General features: G+C 41.8%; 1 protein-coding gene across 8 annotated transcripts in view; it reads left to right on the top strand.

Annotated features, from left to right (window-relative positions):
* Positions 1 to 11,317, top strand: part of LOC128738196 (trehalase) — a 60,315-nt gene extending 48,998 nt beyond the window's left edge. For 3 of the 8 annotated variants that reach the window (XM_053833141.1, XM_053833140.1, XM_053833139.1), the window contains exons 2-8: positions 948 to 1,316; positions 7,810 to 8,161; positions 8,225 to 8,356; positions 8,428 to 9,399; positions 9,465 to 9,588; positions 10,915 to 11,014; positions 11,094 to 11,317. In XM_053833141.1, the coding sequence (XP_053689116.1) occupies positions 1,165 to 1,316; positions 7,810 to 8,161; positions 8,225 to 8,356; positions 8,428 to 9,399; positions 9,465 to 9,588; positions 10,915 to 11,012 (1,830 nt within the window). In that variant the 5' untranslated portion in view covers positions 948 to 1,164 and the 3' untranslated portion in view covers positions 11,013 to 11,014; positions 11,094 to 11,317. The remainder of the gene's footprint in view (positions 1 to 947; positions 1,317 to 7,809; positions 8,162 to 8,224; positions 8,357 to 8,427; positions 9,400 to 9,464; positions 9,589 to 10,914; positions 11,015 to 11,093) is intronic. The other 5 variants (XM_053833147.1, XM_053833146.1, XM_053833142.1 and 2 more) reach the window with 4 other exon arrangements.
* Positions 11,318 to 20,731: the final 9,414 nt, after the last annotated feature.

Raw genomic sequence — 20,731 nt, 5'->3', positions numbered from 1 at the left:
TTAATTGTCAAATTGTAGTTTCCCCATGTTTGCTCTCTGGATGCTATTTTTAATAGTTTAAGTTTTCTTATTCTTAAACAGTCTTCAACGTTTTCGTTCTTACCTTTTACTAACGTCGTAAAATTTAACCTACCGAGCGCCTAACTATTTTGTTTTGGCATGCTGCTCTTCGATTTAGGGAAAACAATTTTAGCATTTCACACAATCATGTAAAAATAGCGTAAGCGCCAAATGTAAACAAAAAATATTTTACGCTTTTAAATATTTTCACTTATAAATAGGTTGAAACCACACTATTTTCTTAAAATGTCTTTATCCAGTGATTCACTCATAACATCGAACATCGTTTAGTGCAAGATGAAACAAGTTTCATATTCAACAGGTCCAGTTCGATGAATCAATCCGTCGATAGCATCATAACTATAACTTTTACGACCATCAGCTGCACCGAGCAACCGTGACATGAAACTCGTGCCAATCCTATTTCGCTATAAATATTGTCTATTTTACATTAATGGAATCTTTACTAAAAATGCATCCAATGAGTGCCGTTTTTTCCCGGGAAAAAATGTTTTGAACAAACGCACCGTAGCCTATAGAACTCTTACTTCCACCGAAATAGTCAACTTTCATAATCGATCATCGATCGAGTGAAATATTATTCATAACATGTTGGTAGTAATAAGCCAAAACAAGCAAGCTACTGATGGGAGCGACCCGCTCACCGGAGTTTCCCCCCGGTTAAGTATAGATGCCTTTAACTAGTGCCGTCACGTCGTTCGTTGCTTAACCATGTGCAAGTATAAAATTGACGTTCACAGATCAGAAATCCAACAGTGCAGTTCGAAACCGATCGAACGCTCCTCACGGAATCCACGGCTGAAATCAAAAGTGCGCTGTTCCCTCTCACGACAATCCACCTGTACCTGGTATTCTATCTAATCTAGTCATCCTTGTGCGATAATTAAACCTTAGCAGAAAATAATCGTCACCTTAACAAGAGGGGTGAAGATAAGAAGACCTAGTTTAAGGATACTTAATAGTTAGTTAGATAGTTAGTGAAGCTAGTCAAAGCAAAGCAGTGAAGAACGAACAGTTTCAATATTCACGTTGACTGTGATAAGGTTTTAAGTTTAAAGTGTTTGTGTGCAACATTGGGGAAAAATGTCTCACGAAATGCTTGTTCGAATTTCGCTGAGCCGAACGCTGCTGATGCTGGCCGCATTGGTTCACGTGCTGCACGGTGCCGTTGTGATACAAACATACCACGTCACTGACAATCGACTTCAGGGGGAGCTCCCGTATAGCTGTCCAAGGTAAGCCGGTTTTTTTTCTTTCTGATTTTCAGCATCTCGATCAACACCTGCTCCTATACATAGTCGACTCCGTGAGAGTGCCAAGCCCCCGCTGCAACTTTGCATTTATAGATGATGAACCGGTAGTTCTGCACAGCTACCTTCACCGTTTGAAACGAGAAAGAGAGAGGGGCCTGGTTTCGCGTGCTGCAGTTCTTAAAAATATGCGGAAAGTCCGCCACCATCATTCGACGAGTGCGTCATCAGCGACGATAAGCTGGCAGGATGAAGTTGCGAAGCAACTCGAATCGTGATCGGCATCAGTATTGCCGGTAATTGTAGATCCGCTGGTCACGAGATATTTTCGTGAGCTGACTTTTCTTAGAATGCGGTAGCTTGTCGCTTACCGGCTAACTTGCTCACCGGCATATTGATGATTGAATTTGATAGGTCATCTAGACGGATCACTTGCCGGTATTTAGAGCTTCTCTCATCAGGAAACAGTCGCGCTTTGGATTAAAATGAATCATTACAGGAAATTCCGTCTGCATGGTTATCCTGGTTAGACAAAAAACCCCTCGGTTTTATTGATTAGTTTTCTGGTAAAGTTTAAGCGATGATATCTTAACACAAATTAAGAAGCCGGTCTGTGAATGATTTAATATTCCAAAGGCAAGATTGCTTTTTACGACTTGGTAACTGTAAATAAGGTAAATCAAAAAGATTCATCCGACAATCCGCGCTAATATATTAATGATTGACCACTAATTTAATCTCATCACAGTAATCTATTTATAAAAATCTCACCAGAGCAGTGAATCACACAAATTGTCAAAAATAGATACATTTGATCCATTTATAGCAGTTATTGCGTCAGTCCAATTCACCCGAGCGTGTTCAGTATCCAAAGGCAACCATCTCCGTATAATTGAGGACCATTGCAGAATATGGTGTTAATTTCTCTACATGGAATAATTTATGGCTTCCGAAAATGGAAGTTTTTTTTTCGGTCCACAGTGCTATCAAAATAAAAGTAATTTTCCACACTGGAACTTTCCTGACATGTTTAGCACCAGAAGTGCAAAACTGATACTGATTCATTAAAGAGCACAACCGTGTTAATTGCCCGATCTCGAATGTATGTTTTTCGAAAATACTGCCGGCAAAGAAAAATATTATTTTGCCATCTGGTTGCTTTTTGCAGTGATTTTGTTTTTGGATTGCAAGGAGGAGATGTTCCGGTTATTGCATCATGTATTTTTGTTGGTTATTTTTTATTATTCAACGGATGCGGATGAACTTTATTGGGTCCATCCTGATTGTACAAATTTCGATGGCTCAGTATATTAGCGAGTAACAATTGCACCGGGCGTGTCCTTGTAACCAGATAAGGTTGAAAAGCAATCGGAGCCGGCCACAAAAGACCCAAAGCGCTTTTGGCATACAAAAAAGGATGAAAAAACTGTATTAATGAAGCATATGCTACTATGAGGATTGTCGTAATCGTTACTACTATTATTCTTTCAAAGATTAAGTTCGGCTGTTAGGAAATAAATATTGTATTCTAGTTGTTTCGACTAATTTCATAATGTCACAAATTGAACTGTATGATATATAAATCATAAATATCACATGTACTCAAGAATTATATCAAATTTTGTACTTTTTTGAGGAGTTCAGCCTTTGAAGCTGGAAGCCAATTGATCACTGGATTTTCACAGAATGTCTGTCTGTACTAAGACATCAGTTACAAATGGAAATTTGCTGATATTCTAAATTTTATTGATAAAAAATTGATAAATATTCAAAAAAAGTCGATGAAAATGTTAATTTTTCTATTCCAGGTATCCAACAGTTGTCCTGTAATTTGCTGACTTAAGATCATAACTAATGTTGTAGTGTTGTATTAATGTTGAAAAATGTCTGAGATCTGATCTATAATCTAATTTTAAGTTCAGTAAGTTTTAAGTTTAAGGATAAAATACATAAAAATCAGTTATGCTCCCGGATGATCGAACCAGATCTTTCGTTTAACTCCTGCCATCAAATTCTGCTGCTACCGTCCATGTTGCTCGCCGTAAAACGCCAATTTGATTTAAACTACCTCTTGCTACCCAGAGCCACAGCGTGACATTGTTGCGCCCTTGGCGAAAATCCAATTTGGCGCCCCCTCGTTTCGCAAATCAGTGTTCCTTCCAAGTTTATCATTTTTCCGTTTGGGCTTCGCCCGAAACTATTCTATTGGTCGCAGTTGGGGACGTTGGAAGAGTTCGTGATCCACGGTGCAGTGTTCATCTTCAGCCGGTTCATCTCATTTATCTTCTGATCTATTGGCATGATGGACCATGACCAGGTCCGGTCAAAAGGCCACATGCTTTGCGCAATACTTCTTGATGAAGGGGTCAACTTCCGGTAGATACTTCGTACTGTACCTTCGTATCTCCTCGTACGCCGTAAACACCGAATAAAAGGACAGCGGCTTGAACATTCTCTCCTCGCTGATCGTCAGCCACAGAAGGATCTTCTTTGGGAAGTTGGCGCGAAAGATATATGTAGTTGAGGTCATCGTTTGCCTTCTTGCTGGGGGACGTAAAGTACTCAGTCCTCTGCCACTCGTTGCCATCCAGCGTCAAGTAATTTCCGTCGCTTATCATGACTGCGACATCGTGCTTCACCGGATAATTTTTTTTACCAGCACCTTCAGCCGTTCTCAGGGCGATTTTCTGCTACTCAGACACAGCCAGCCTCGACTAACGCTTCCGTAAAAAAATGTCCATTTTGGTCAAGTATTTTTTCACTGTTTAGCCGGTTACTCTTAACTCCCGGCTCAAGGCGCGGCACTATGAGACCAACTTGCTCTCGGTCTTCATTTTATAAGCTTTTGCTGCACGTTAGAGTCACGCAGCACTTCGGGCGGCCGGAACCAGGCTTCCCTTCAACGCATGCGCCTTTCTTGCGTAAGAGGATGTTGTAAATGCCAGATTGGATCTGTTCAGCGAGTCCCAGGTAACATTTTTGTTGTAACGGCAATTAACTGTACAATAGTTTAATAAGCTATTATACAACAAAAATGTTGCTTGGGATACAAAGTGCTTCACTGTGTCCAACTTCTTTGCTTTGGGGTGAAGCTGGCAGTACGAACAAATCTGCGAGCGTAGGTGTTTGACGCTGCTGCATGCAAATCAACTAATGACGTGGCATGAAAAATCGCTAAAATTAATGCAGTTTTTTAATGCGTTGCTAATGGTTTACTGAAATGTAGACCCTTTTTGGGGCCCCAAGAGCTAGCACCCTTGGCGGGGATCAGTTTGGCCAACCGCACGCTACGGCGCTGTCGCTACCAACGATTTTTTGCGTCTTCTTTAGGTCATAGTAGAACCTAAACAATGGCACAGTATTTTTCGACTGAGTGCAGCTCTGGCTTGGTGGTAGAGCCCTTCTCCATGGGAACCACTTGCACATCATTGGCGACGTACCACTCTATGGTATTTGTTCCTTAATGGCAGGCTGTCAAATCTGACCAAAGTAGGACGGAACAACCGCGTTGCTTCTAAAAGCTCATTGACGGCCGTGACCGTGACCAAAGGCAAATGTTTCTTTTTAGGTCACGGGTGTAGATAGTGGTGCCAGTTTTAATATTTCTTAGTGCACTTCGACAATTTCATATGCTTAAAGATATCTGCCAACTTTCTTTCCCCTTCCGGTTGCAGTATAAAATTCCTTCAGGAAGCTATTCAAAGCCTACCCTGATGCCGGAACGCCGGATGGCACTTCCTTACTATAGTGAGCAGTGAGCAGCGATCACCACAAAAAAACTTTCCGCTTCACATCTTTAAAATATGTTGGAGACTGCAGCCAATCCTTGTACGCTAAGTGACACTCGAACAGGGTCTGATGCCATACTCCTTCGTCTAAATTGCCGCCAAGAATTGATTGCAGGATCTTGCGCTCAAAAACGCCAAGGGCTCGTCGGTCGCTCTCTTTTGACGTTTTCACTTCGTGGCGGTAGAGTACCACCGGGAGAATTAGCGTCTCATAGAGCGCGAGTTTTGTACGGAGTTGCAGGCTACGGTACCTTAGCTGGCTACGTAATCCATAGAAGGCCCTGCTGGCAGCCGCTATACGCCTTTTTACTTCACGAATCACGACACACATCGTTGTCACATGTCACTAACGTACCAAGGTAAACAAATTCTTGGACAACTTCTAAAATATCTCCATCTATTACCACTGCAGTTCTAACACCCGAAAGGCTACCACGCTCTCTACCAGCCACCATATACGTCGTTTTGATAGAATTTGTAATAAGCCCTATTCTCGGAGCTTCCTCCTTAAGATGCCGAATGCATTGTAAATTTGTAAGGATGCCGTACGACAGTGCGACGAAAATAGTTCTTAATAACAACTCCACCGGCACCAGGAACAGAGAGGCTTAACGTGCAAGAGGAATCGTAAGATATTCTTATTAGTCAGTACCAAAATTATACGCTGGTTTAACAAGCCAGTCGTCATATGTTCGGATCTCGGTTGTGCTGTTAGATAGAGATCAGTAGGATGGTTTTACGAGCCCCGTAGTTGCCCGGTACTCTAACAGCTGGTCGCGAGGTCTGACAATGAAGCATGGTCAAGTCTTTGAACGACGTCTAATCCCAAGGTTTTGCTTTTGACTGATTGAAATCAGCGTTGCCTTCACTACGCGTGTTGGATACCACAGAAAAAGTTAAGTTTTTATGCAAAACCATTCTTTTGTATTACTGGACCGCTAATCTTTTTGACAAATTTTTTGATTTTAGATTTTATTTAAAATTTGATAGCAAAGGGCGACAAAAATCAGTTTCAATAAGGTCTACCTCTACAGTAAAGCTAAATTATTTTATTGGTAAATTTTGCATATTCATGTAAACACTCAATTTTTTTTTAGTTTTTACTTAAATCGTTATTACTTTATACATCACTTTACATAATCAACATCTCTTCTTTCAAGGTTTCTACTTAAATTTTCAACAATTCTACGATTCTAATGTTAAAACTTTTGCTGACCAAACTGCAATAGATATACTACTAAAGCCTGTTCCGTTCAATCAGATATTTACCTTCCCACGAACACACTGTATAGTGTATATATATACTATGGTAATGGCAAGACCAGACTTGCTGACGCCAGCAGTTTCCGACAAGCAGTCCACTCGTCCCATGCAAGGAAGTTTCCAATTTTGGCTCCCTACAGTCTAGACTACTAGGGACGTGTGGGGTACAGTGAACACCCTAAGAAAGCTGTTCATATTTATAAGTTTACTTAATCAAGCGTATTCTATTTCGACTTATTTTAAAAAAATCGTATTCAATGTATGTTTGTTATGATGAATTCCGATGAATTTCCGTCTCTAAATCAAAAGAAGGCGCATTGTAGGGTAATGTCGCAATAGGGCTTTTTGCTACAACTTTGGTTTGGACCGAAATGTGCCGGAATTCTATTATTTTTTACAAGAGCATAGTTCCGCGTTTCAGCTTTCCTGGAATACCTAAAAAAGTTTTTTTTTCAATTTTCTAGGAAATCGAATTTTATGATAATGTAAAAAATTTCACCAAAGAATTTGTAAAAAGAAAAAAACGTGTAAGACTGGAAATTTTGAGGTTGAAAATTACTGAAAATGAGGTAGAACATAGTTTATCTAGCTTTTCTTTGGAGTTGCCCACCATTGTGGAAAATTTCTGAATTTTTGAGAAAATTTATTTAAATTTTCTTTAAAAAAATATTTGCTCTGCGATGCTATTTGTTTGGTTCCTGAGATTCGAATCTTCGAAGTAGTTGGATGTTCAAGAAAATCGATTTTTTTTGGCTAAAAAAAAATGACAAATCATATTTTGAAAATTCTCTTTAAGGTAGAACATAGTTTATCCGACTAGCCTAAGAATTTTTTCACCGACGTGGTAAATTTGGGTAAAACCTTTTTTATTCATTTTAGGCGATAACTTCGAAAAATACCCAGCTCACATATTTTATATTTATTTAGGTAATTGCTGAAAAAAATAAAAATAATCCTACAACACAACCCCTGTAGCCCCTATGGCAATCGTCGCAGTACCCTCTGCAAAGCATGGAGGGTGCTGACAACTTAACTTTGATACGAATTCGCGCATTTGCAATTTTATTCGCTCAATTACTCTTGCCGTCTACTATATCCAGTAGCTAAGTATATAGCGGTCGCTAACTAAGGTGAAAAGGGACGGGTATGTAATCGGTGAGTACTCACGTAATCAAGTAGCCAATGGTTACCTACGACGCGTTCAAGAATGTGATTTTATTCGCCCGGTTGCAGTGGCTTAGTGAATGAAGATTGAGTAGGCTGTGTTTCTGGGTTGTCCTGCAATTAAGTTTTTTTACAGTCTAAAATGAAACTACAATGGTTGGGAACAATATTCTTTTAGAAAACTAGAATTTTTCCGCGTTTTGACGCTACTCAATTTGACGCGACGCTAAGCTTACGTTGTTTTTCCACTTTCCTTTTTACAGCGAAATCTACTGCCATGGCAACCTGCTGCATACGGTGCAGATGAAGGGTATCTACCCTGATTCGAAAACTTTTGTCGACATGAAGATGCGAAAATCGCCCAACGATACGCTGGCCTCGTTCAAGGATTTCATGGATCAGAAGCAGAACGAACCGAGCAAACAGGAGGTGCAAGCCTGGGTGGAGGAGATGTTCGACAAGCCCGGGGCGGAGTTCGAAAATTGGATTCCGGATGATTGGAAAGAAAGTCCGGCCTTTCTTCAAGGCATTAAAGACGAAGAGTTGCGTCAATTTGCTAGTAGTCTAAATCAAATTTGGCACGAGTTGGGACGCAAAATGATCGACGACGTCGAGGTAAGTTTTCGCCGCTGCTGACGAAATGAATATGTTTTCACTAATTGGCATTCGTTCGAACAGATCAACTCGGAACAGTATTCCATCATTCCCGTTAAGCATCCGGTGATTGTTCCAGGAGGACGATTCAGAGAGTTCTACTATTGGGATTCGTTCTGGATTGTGAAAGGCTTGCTACTGTCGGAAATGACCCATGTAATTAAACTCAGTGTTTTTGTTTTTGGGTATGAGTAAACAACTTGGCTTTTTTTTCTTTTCATGTACAGACGACACGTGGTATGTTGGAGAATTTCTTGTCCATCATTCAGCGGTACGGTTTTATTCCGAATGGTGGTCGAATCTACTATAGCATGCGATCGCAACCACCGCTGTTGTGTGGTATGGTCAAAGCCTATGTTGACGCAACCAACGACACCACATTTGCAGCAAATTCCGTTGAAACGTTGGAACGCGAATTCGAATTTTTCATGAACAACTACATCGTAGAGGTTAACGGGCACCATCTGGCAGCCTATGGCTACAAATCACTCGGACCTCGTCCGGAGTCCTACCGCGAAGATGTGCTCAGCGCTGCAGTGTTCGAAAAAGAAGAAGACAAGCAGGATTTCTACTGTGAACTTAAGGCGGCTGCCGAAAGTGGGATGGACTTTAGCAGCCGATGGTTCATCAAGGATGGGACGAATGCTGGAACCCTAACGGACCTCAAGTGCCGATCAATCATCGCCGTAGAGTTGAACGCCATTCTCTACTGGAACGCAAAAATTATTTCAGAATTCTACAAACTAAAAAATGACCTCCAAAAAGCAACCACGTACGAAGCGAAAGCGGATGAAATTAAGAAAGCCATACAGGTAGTTCTGTGGAACGAAAAGGAGGGCATCTGGCAGGATTACGATCTGATCAACAAAAAACATCGGGACTACTTCGTTCCCACCAATCTATCGCCACTGTGGACGGGATGCTATGACAAAGAAGACACTACTTTGCCTAAGAAAGTTCTTGCCTATATCGAGCGGCTTAACCTAGACCAATACCCAGGAGGTGTCCCAAATACGCTTTCCAACACAAACGAACAGTGGGACTTCCCAAATGTTTGGCCACCGATGCAGCACATGCTGATTATGGGCTTGGATGGAATGGACAGTCAGGATGCGAAAGATCTAGCCTTCAAATGGGCCCAGCGTTGGGTACGAAGCAACTACATTGCGTACAACGAAACCAGTGCCATGTTTGAGAAGGTAGGATCGATCGTCCCAGTAATCTGGGTGTTAACTAAATCCTTTTCCCCTTTCTTTCCTTTCAGTATAACGCAGAGGAACTTGGCGGTCATGGCGGTGGCGGTGAATACGAGATTCAAAAGGGATTCGGTTGGTCCAACGGAGCGGTAATGGATCTGATGCACAAGTATGGCGACCGGCTAACGACAGGTTCGATCGAATAAAATGATAAAAGCTATCAGTTTGTTGAAACTCACACTACCACCAACACCACCTCGATTTCTACTGTTCTGTGTCCATCTTTATCACCACAATCAACTAAATGTACAACGTTCGTATTTCTGTGTGTGTTTGAATCACTCCTCCTCTAACTTTTAATTACTGTCCAAATCACCACACTTTTTTGCCTATTTATTTCAATGTACAAACCTACTTTTACCATTAAATTTTATCATGACAGTTTCGAAAACTGCGCGAGTGACTTGCTGTGACTTGACAGCAAGATTCACCGATGATTGTACAAATTGCCAACTCAAGCAAATCTGCATGCACCACCCGTACGGTATTAGGTAATCTGTGCGTAAAAATAACAGCAACACTTTCCAAGCACTAGGAGTTATGGGAAAGGCACACTTACATGTCGAAAAACAAATGAGAAACAAGAAACAATTTTTTGTGTCAAAATATCAAATCGATTCGTTCGTTTAATTTTAATGTTAACCAGAATGGTTTTATTTTTTTAGTTGTATTTATTCAGAACGTGCCTTTAGAGGAAGTTTGTCGATTTATTCTAGGCAAAGTATTTTTTATAACAATTGTATAACTATTGTGCTTCGGAATCTGCAGGAAAGACATCACTCAGGACGGTTACTAACCGATGTATTAAAGTTGTTCAGGTTTAAAACAATGTCTGTCAAATCTGTGTACATTAGTTAACTGATATCGTGCCTATTGAAAACCAGCTGCATGTGATAGACAAAATAGGATGTAAAGCTAAGGAGACCATTTTTTCTTTAACAGAATGCATAACAAGATTAGGATTTCTATAGGAGATGAATGTTTATTCATTAAGTAGATAAGGTAACTGTAGTTTAATCATTAAATAAAGAAGAATTTAATTCAAGCCATTGAGACTAAAACAGATGTGTGTATATGTTAATTTCACATGGTTATAAAAAAGGTGGTGGAACGTATCGAAGCAAAACATTAAATACCGTTCATTGTATGCCGGAATAAAATGATTTCCGGAACCATTTAAATCGGTTCGCTTTATTGTGTTACGTTTGTCGTGCAAACTTGGAATGCAGCGTGATTCACTACTGCTCGCACCGGAGTTGTCAGCATGCCCGACAATTGCAACCCGTAAGATAACGTTATCGGTGATCGGCCATGCGCATAATTCATCCTTCGGAAATTTGTTCATTACTATTTACAGAACCTTCTCATCCGTCGAACGTTTCGTCTGTTCATTTAATGGAAAAGTTCATTCGTTTTATAGTAAAATCTAAACTGTTTGAATTTTCCACCGCAAAACAGATGACAGTAAAAACAACGCCGGTGCCCTGGTGTCATTTTCGGTAAAAACAGGTATCTTGGCAACGATCGTGGCATTCTTTGTTGGCATTGTCGGGTAAGGGTGAGTAACGCCGTAACCAACCAGAAGTTTGCTTCGTAACAATGTTACGTTAATTTATTTCCGTTGTTTTTTTTTTCAGAATCGATTCACTTAACTAATTTTAAGTGACAGACGTTGATGACGCCACCCTTCATAACGAAAGACCAGCAAACCGTACAAAACTAATGTCAACCGTATCCTCGCAAAGATCAAACCAAAACGTGATATTGAAATCGACTATAAGTGCATGGCATTTTATGTGAATGAAACCGAAACAGGACGTGCTACATTCCTAATAAGATGCATTTAATGTAATCAATAAAAACTAAAAAAACTATTAACATTACCATGATCTGATGACCAGTACCCAGCAAACATTTTTCTTATGTATTGTCTAGTCAAACATTTATTTCTTCGATACTCACTAAATAGCGTTTAAAAGAGTCACTTTTCTAATCAAATGTTTGATGGGTTACGTCGTTGAAAAAACTAATTACTAGTTTTGAGATGAATGTTGACTCACCCAAAATATACTGTTCGACCTGATTTCATTTTAATTTTTTTAGAAAACGTTTTTAGTTCTTACAGTATATTTTAAAACATTCCATTTTCTAGAAAATCCATTTAATTAACAAGAAGACATCAATTAATCTATTATCATTTTTCATGTTATAATTTCATATCAACACGTTACTTTCAGACTATACCACTTTTATCTTAACTTTATTGAAAAATACGTCAATGTATTTTGTATATTGTCCATTATTGTCCATCTGAGAATATCCTTCCCAATAGTACTAACCGTTCTCATATAAAACTACATATACAGGTCTACAGTGCTCTATTTAAATCTTAGCTCTTTTTCTTTTTCCACCTTTATAGCAGCATATTTCGTCGGTTTTTCGGGCGGTAAGACTGGTTTTATTTACGTTAACATGATCGATTTTTTCTACAAATGCTTCCAATAAAAAAAATTATCGTTATGAATTAAAAAAATGCTAAGATATTTATTCCGAACATAATCACCTTCACCAAGTTAGACCTAGGTTGTTTTGCATGGGATTTTCACTTCGCCTGGAACTCTATATATACAGGGCAGGGCTTAATGCGGAATTGAATGTACTGGAGACCAAGGTGACTAACCTTGCGCGAGACAAGTTACAAATTGTTTCATTGGCCTGTTACCACGAGCAACCGGTCATGGCATCCATCGAAGTAGCCGCGCCTGCGGTGACAAGTGAGGCGATGTATTTCACCCTTCAAACCATCATGTTCATTCGTGAATAAAGATCCTAGTCATAGTCCATCTAGTTTATTTCGTTTTTCCGAAAGTGTTTCGGATGTGCCAATTTGGCGAGGAGAATTGAAGAATCCACCTTGGAACCGCGAGGATCGGAAGAATGGCTCCACCTGCGGAAGGCAAAACTTTAAACAGTGCTGAGAATCAAGGGGTCCTCAAGCGTATTCTCCAACAGAACCAGCAGATGACGGAACAAAATGCTCTTCTCATGGCCATGATGGAACGTTTCAACAATGAAAAAGCACCGGTCCGGCCAGCGAGCAGTCCCAAGTTCATCATCGAATATTTGGCGTCCAATATCCGTGAACCTCGAGAATGGCTGTGTGTTCGACCGATGATTTTAGAAATATGAAGATCTTTTCCTGAAGGACGGTGCTACACTGGACGATGCAGCTAAGGTCCGTCTCCTCCACTGCGAAGCATCAGTGTGGTGTGAAGGTGCACGGCAAGTTATAAAACAGTGCTTCCAACTTTCGAAGCACGCTGAGGAGGATTCCGTAGCGTATGCACCAGCAGTGAACAAGCGATGAGCGGATGTCGAGTTGAACCGTATCACAGCCGATCAATTCAAATCTCTCATCCTCATCTGTGGGCTGCGTTCACCTAAAGAACCTAACGTCCTCACCAGACTATGAATGTCAACGTTTGCAGAATCTGAAACATGACACCGCCCTGGTAGAACAGAAATCATCGACAACCGTATCAGACCGTGCCATCAAGCAGAAGAAGCAGGCAAACTTTCTGAACTTCAGAATCTGAAGACACCATGCTGGCCCATCTCCATTGGAAACAATAACAAGAAGAACAAATCCACTGAGAACGGCATTTATGCATATCAATCAGGTTCCTGAATGTCATCATACGAAAACGGCGTCCGACAAACCATTGCCTCGTCGGAGAACTGACCGGTCTCATCACTCTGGGAGGAGTCATAATCGACGGCAACTGCTATGTAACCACACATTCAGACGCATTCAGATTTATTCGATCTCGACTTAGCGATCTGCAAGCTGCAACCAGGTACGTTCAATTTCAATTCATCCTTCGATTGAGCAGGACAAGGTGTAAGGGGGATTGTGGCCAGACCTCTAAAGACCCGACTTATGCGCCAGACGACGAGTCGTCTGCCGGGAATTCAGATCGATTTGCCCTGGCTAGCTCGTTTTCCCAGTCTGACTCCAGAATCCACCTTCAGTCGTAATCCGAACTCCAATTTCCCAAGTCCCTTCCAACCAGATTTAAATTAATCCTTGTTTAAATTGTGCAAGGGTGAAACGAGTTTACTCGGTAGCAACCGAGGATGCAATCTACTTTCGCACTCGAGGAAATCTACACGTTTTTATAATTTTTCAAACTTGTTTCAATGTTTTTCCAAGTTTTTTTTCCTAACCCTCCTGTTCTCCTATCTTTCTTTCTCTTCTGAGAAGTAAACAGTCGATCTCTCAGAGCGTAGTCGCTGGCCAACGGGAACGATCCTTCTGATTGGTTCTCAGGTCCCTAATGTATGACGTCACCAGTTTCGTTAATTCTCTTGTGAGACGTGTTCGTTTCCTACTTCGTATCTCTTCCCTACTTACAATGTCTGTCCCTACTAATTGGTAATTGGTTTCTGACTCTAAGTGGTGTGATAACGGCATGCGTACTCACGATCTTTCTCCGGAGAACTTACAACCACCACCCCGTTGGGTGGTATGCTGGAACTGCGGGTGGCGTGGGTCCTTTCCAGCGGCGAACCACAAGCGATTGCTGCCGGTGCGGCTATACGACGCGATGGAGACGGGTGGTCTTTCAGCAGGCGAACGACACGGGCAGCGAAGCAATCCTCGCTCGATCGAGACCGACGGAAGGCTTCCTGTTTATGCGTGAGTCGGGGGCCGATCGCACTGGCGTTGGGACTTCTTTCCCCAGGTAGACCACTCACGATTTTGGCAACCACAGTGACGGAAGGTGGTGCTCGTGAGGCCGACTTTCCACAGACTTTTTATCCACGATGACCAATGCACTCCAAATGTACCTATCGAGGTACGCAAACTCGAGACGATAAGTACACTCGGGGGATCGCCCAGGTCCACCGATCAGGTCCGTGGGTGTCTCACAGGCCGGACACCACGACGGGGAACGCACGTTATTATAGCTGTTGAAAACGGTGTGAAAAACGATGTCGTCACCGCGCTGTTCTACGACGATCACTGAAACGGTACGGTAGCGTGTAGCGCACCCAATCACGGTTAGCCACACACGTGGCTTCTGAGAAATAAAATTTTCGTTAACACACCAAAACTGATCCTACCATTTTCCTTTATTACCTGCTTTTTTTTCTTTTTTGTAGCGTACAATTGATAAATCGCATAAATTTTGAGCTCGAAAAAAATATTGTTACCGTCATCCGGGGTTACTTGCAACACTTCTGCGCATCGCGCTTTTGACAGCTCTAACGCATTTGTTTGTTAACATAACCATTTGTACCCAATGCCATTTTAAAGAAGACACGTTTACCTATTGGAAAGTAATTTCACCTTCAGAGTAGGAAAAATGGCTGTGAAAAGTTGCATCGGTTCATTGACATAAAATTATTTTTTATCGTTTGGTCCCTGTACACAATTAGTGCATCATACAAGCTAACAAATAGCAATTTTGAGCTTTGTTTATATTTTGAGCACGAATTTAATGCACGAATACGGTTTTCCGGACAAACTGACGCGACTAATCAGAGCTACATTGGATCGAATGATGTGTTTCGTACGCATCTCTGGGACACTCTCGAGTCCCTTCGAGACGCGGCGAGGGTTGAAACAAGGTGACGGTTTATCCTGCATGCTGTTCACCATCGCTCTTGAGGGGGTGATCCGACGAGCGGGCATCGAAACGAGAGGCACGACTTTTACCAAGGGTAGCCAACTTCTAGGCTTTGCAGATGACTTCGATATCATAGCCAGGAACTTTGCGACGGCGGAGGCTATCTACGCCAGACTGAAAGCGGAGTCTAGGAGAAGTGGGCTAAAAATAAATGCGTCGAAGACCAAATACATGAAAGGAAGAGGCTCCAAGGAAACAAACGCACGCCTCCCATGGACGGTAACCGTTGACGGTGACGAACCTGAAGTGGTAGAGGAGTTCGTGTATTTGGGATCGTTGGTGACCGCGGACAACAACGCTAGTAAGGAGATCCAGCGGCGCATCCAAGCGGGAAATCGTGCCTACTTTGCCCTTCGTAAAACGCTACGATCAGGAAGCGTACGCCGCCGCACGAAGCTAACAATGTACAAAACTCTTATTAGACCGGTAGTTCTTTATGGACTTGAAGCCGTGACGCTGCTCACGGAGGACATATGCGCCCTTGCCGTGTTTGAGCGGAAAGTACTACGGACGATATTTGGCGGAGTACAAACTGAAAGCGGAGAGTGGCGGAGGCGTATGAATCACGAGACTCCCATCGTACATCTAGCGAAGTTAGCAGGCTACGGTGGGCCGGACATGTCGTAAGGATGCCGGACGACAGTGCGACGAAACAACCCCACCGGCACCAGGAACAGGGGGCCCAACGTGCACGATGGCTCGCCCAGGTCGAAAGCGATTTGCGACTTCTGAGACGACTAGGAAATTGGCGACGAGTGGCCCAAGACCGAGTTGAATGGAGACGCGTGCTTGAAACAGCACGAGCCACCCCGGCTCTATGCTGTTGAAGAAGAAGAAGTTATATTTTGAGCTTAGAGAAGAAACGATAAATTCGTGTTGTTACTTCCAATATGGCGCGGCTTGCAGCACTTGTAAAAAGGAAAATTATCGTAATAGATAGTATGTACAAAGTAAATTTTCATCTGTACGACGTTATTTTGTCTGCCGCCATCTCCAGAAAAATTAAAATTGTGAAAAATTCCACGTGCCTTGAAACGGCAATTTGGGGTTTACCGACATGCTGTATTTTCATCGAATATCTTTAAAAAAGCGATAGACGAAATTGGGAAACAAATAACGCCTCCAGTATCTCTTGTTTTACTACAAATACATCCAAAATAACTAAAAATAGTCATTCGCGGTTTGAAATCAGATTTAAAATCATAAGAAGCGCAAAATCAGAAAAGTGTTGCAAGAAACCCCGTTTACTGGGTAACTTGCAACACCCCTATTTTCGGTTCATTCTCCAGACTCATTTAGTTTATATTTTTTTCTCATAATCATAAATCAAAAGTACTATCCACTATACAAGTTTTGGCTACTTACACTTGGACCTAAACGCCATACTTCAGAAGCTATACTAAGTCAAAGTTCAAAAGTGTTGCAAGTATCCCCGGATGACGGTATAACTTTTTCGAGCAACATCAAACAGAGTCACGCACAACAATCATCAATGAGCAAAGTAGGTTTCATGATGACAAGTGGTGGTGAGTGACTGAGCTCCAATGTCATTTCTTTAGATAGTTTCTTTAAAGGCGGCGTTTCCGAACGTGTTCAAGTAGTCATTCAGGTTTAGCAAACAGGCGAAAGTCAAGCTGTTCTTCAAGTAAGACGTATGTCCCGTATTCAAGCCAAGACGTTCAGCGCCGTTTACTTCTGTAGTGAAGGTTGATGCCGACATCGACCGTCCGAAATAGTTGGGAATTAGAACACCTGTCGACTTTACTCAATGAGCCCCTCCTATAGTTACTGTGAAGCCAAATGGAAAATTACGTATCTGTGCCGACTATTCCCTGGACGAACCAAAAAGATTCGCACAGATTCTCTGGGATTCCTCGTAATGGAATCGTGTATAGGAGTTCTGCATAAGATTCGTATAGAATGCCTTGCTATAGAACCAGGTTCTCCTCCTTGGGCCAGCACCAAGCGATGCCACCAGCCTTCGTTTCATTCCTGCTGTGCTGTCAACTTTTACTAGAAGTTCGTACGGTAAATGCATCATTTTAAACATCCACTACATGTACTGTTGAAGAAGGACATCCTGTTCCATTGGTCCTCAACATGCCAGCAGTCGTTTGAAAAGATCAAGCAAATGCTACAATCAGACCTGCTGCTCACACACTATGACCCGAATGCGAAGATCTTCATCGCACCAGAAGCATCGAAAACTGGCCTAATAGTGCAGTCGCTTAATATCGGTTTCCTAAAGGTTCCATAAAGGCAATCGCACATGCTTCCCGAACTGTTTTCGCGATTTGGAGATCCAGAAAAGATAGTATCGGACTACGGTTTGAGATTTAGCTCGGAACATTTTGCCGCATTCTGCAAATAGTGCGGAATCTAGCATCTGCAAATACCACCGTATCACCCACTGTCCAAAGGTCAAGAAGGTACCCCACAAAAACCAATTCTATTTCGGTGCATGTATTTTCCTAGGTTTACTGACCATTATTCCTTAGAAGTAGAGGTCGAACGAGAGGGAACGTACACTCAACATGTGTGCAGGTTGAAAGCCGCCAATATTTTCGGTCGAATATGACATTGGGCCATGCGTGCTGCTGCGGCCATTTCTGATTCAGCCATTAGATCTATCATGCCATTCGTTATCTCGACCATTTGAGTTTCCACCATTTGTAGGCAATTCGTTGGCTGGATACTGGTGAACGAAGAAGGAAAGAAGAGGGACAGGGGTACATCCGGCCCTGATGAAGTGGGAATCGATAAATGTAAGAGTAATCGTGGTTTAGAACCCGTGCTAGAAACTTTACCGTAATCCACTGCAATGTGGCAACTGTCAACATATGCAGGAGAAAGAGATGCCGACCTGCAGTAGAAAAAATGTGGTTGAGAAAATCCCGGAGGGAGACAATCAGATCCACTTGAGCGACTTTAACGGCTCAATTGAGCTGTTTGTGGTAAAAAACAATATGGTCAATTGGTCATTGGTTGATCTTTAGTAATATGTGGGAAACCGCAACTTTTCCGGTGGACTGCATATATAGGACATATTGGTGAAAGACCCTAAACCTAACTGAATGCGGTAACTGACGTGGCATTACGTTGCTCTGTATTACTCTCAAAGCACTCTATAAAGTAATCCTCAATCGGATTCAGGAGAAGATCGCCGCTAATCTTCGCCGGCAGCAAGCTGGATTCCGTTCTGACCGATCATGTGTAGACCAAATCACAGCGCTCCGCATTATATTGGAGCAGATCAGCGAACTACAGGACTCTCTTCTGCTGATTATCATTAACTTTGAAAAAGCATTTGAATGACACAACGATGAAAAAATTTAAGGCGCACTTAGGTGTAGAGGACTTCCAGATAAGCTAGTCCACCACATCGAAGCTCAGCTATCACCACCGCTGTTTCTCAACGTTATGGGTAAAATATTGGTTGGAACGATTGATAGTAGACCTAATCGAGGGTTAACTTGGAAGTCTGCAGTGCAAGTTAGATATTCTCCTCGAAAGCTCTCATGCAGCAGGTCTCACAGTCAATGTAGCAAAGACTATGTCTATGGTAGTGAACACTGACAATCCCACCAACTTTGCTGCAGCGAGACAACACGTTGAGCAGGTGGAAGCCTTTCAATATCTTGGTAGCCAGACAACGACCGATGGTGGTGCCAAGACTGTTAAAGCCTGGGCCCTGGGGTGTCTTTTCAGATCTGCGAAACATTTGGTGCTCAAACCACAGTGAAAAGCCAAAACCAGAATTTTCAACTCAAACGTTAAATCCGTATTACTTTACGCCTGCGAAATGTGGCGAGTCTCGGTGGAGACAACACAGAAACTGTATTTGTTAATCGCTGCCTGCGATACATCTTTCGTGCCTGGTGGCCTAACAACTGGATGTCCAATGAGGAACTCCATCGTCGATGTTATCAACGGCCGACAGTAACAGAAACTCGAGAACGTAGGTGGAAGTGGATCGGCCATCCCTTGAGGAAAGAAGCAAACGAGATCTGCAGAGAAGCACTTGACTGGAATCCGCAAGGACAACGAAGACAAGGCAGACCCAGAGGCTCATGGCGACGCAGTTTAGCCTACGACAATCGGGCTGTTGACGAGGGCCAATCCGTAAGTAAGATCGTGAATGTGGACCGCAATGAACACACAAGAAACGTAACTCATAGTGTACAAAATCCGATGTTAAATGGAAGATAAAGAATGCTTGTTTAAATAGTCAGTGGTAATAAGAGGTTTAAGCTTTTTATGCATATATATCATATATGGTTGCTACGTACACCAAAACAGTACACACACTTCTATCGAATGGTACCGCAATAGTATCCAAGTTTCTTGCATTTTTCACACAGCTCCTGCGGATGAGCCTTTGTTACGTCTGATTTGTCCAAGCCATCTGGCTTCTCCAGAGGACGCTAAAACGTTCACAAATTAGGAATAGGACGCTCACATGTCATGCAACCAGTAATTTTGGCTACAAACCTGTATATGAGCATACACATTGATATCACAATTCATGCACTTTTGTCCATGATTGGGCCAGGAATTTCCCGACATCCAGCTTCTCTTACATTTGGGGCATACATATTCCCCGAAACAACGTCCATCAATCTTGAAGTAACGGTCCTGCAAAAAACTATTACTAATTGGGGTTCCTTTTAAGTGAGTTGTATATAAAACTTAACCATGAGAAAAATAAATCAGTTGAAGCGAAAACTTTTACTTCCGTTCGTTGTCGCGGTCTACTAAGATTTGCTTCTGAATATTCGCTCGCAGCTTATTTATGCAACGCTAGCTGCGATTACATATATGTACACTCAAAATAATATTCACGTCGAAATTACGTGAAAAGTTGTGTGATTATTTTCCATCTAACTTTTCCCGTATTATTTACGTGAATTCAACGTAGTTTGCATTAGTATGCGTGCATTTACGTGGAAATCAGATAGATGTTATTGTATTTTCCAATAATGTTCAACTGCAAGTCACGTAACTCCCTGTAGAGAAATTTACGTGATTTTTCACGTGGAAAGAACATGTGGATTATTTTGCGTGTAGGTAGATAATACAATCACGCACAATCTTAAATGTTTTCACCAATAAATTGGTTTAAATTACTTAGAATTCTGTTGAAGTGTGCGAGCTCAAATCCTAAGTAGTTTTGAAATCCAAAAATTGGTAGAAGGAATTCAAACGTAGGCTATTTGATAGCCGTGAATAATTGATAGTAAGTATCCAAAATGGGATAAATTTTCCAGTCAAAATTTAAACTCAACTAATTTGCAGTTGAAATTATTTGAGAGTGTAGAGTAAACTATAGATAATAGTGTTTTCTAATCAATCCTGCCTGTCGTCCATTAGAATGTGGCCTCCCAGTTGGCCTCGCGGTACGACACTGGTCTAATAAACCAGTCGACACACGTTCGAGTCTCGACTAGGAGCACCTGTTAGGGGGACTAGACAATACCCACAATTGTCTTGTACTCTCTAACAGCTAGGTCTGAAGTTTGTCTAATAGGGAGAGAAAGCCAAGTTCTGAAAAGCGAACGTAACACCTAGGCTTAACTTTTGCG

Source organism: Sabethes cyaneus, chromosome 2 (assembly GCF_943734655.1).
Source record: "Sabethes cyaneus chromosome 2, idSabCyanKW18_F2, whole genome shotgun sequence".
NCBI classification, from domain to species: Eukaryota; Metazoa; Arthropoda; class Insecta; order Diptera; family Culicidae; genus Sabethes; species Sabethes cyaneus.
This window is presented reverse-complemented; position numbering and strand designations above follow the sequence as displayed.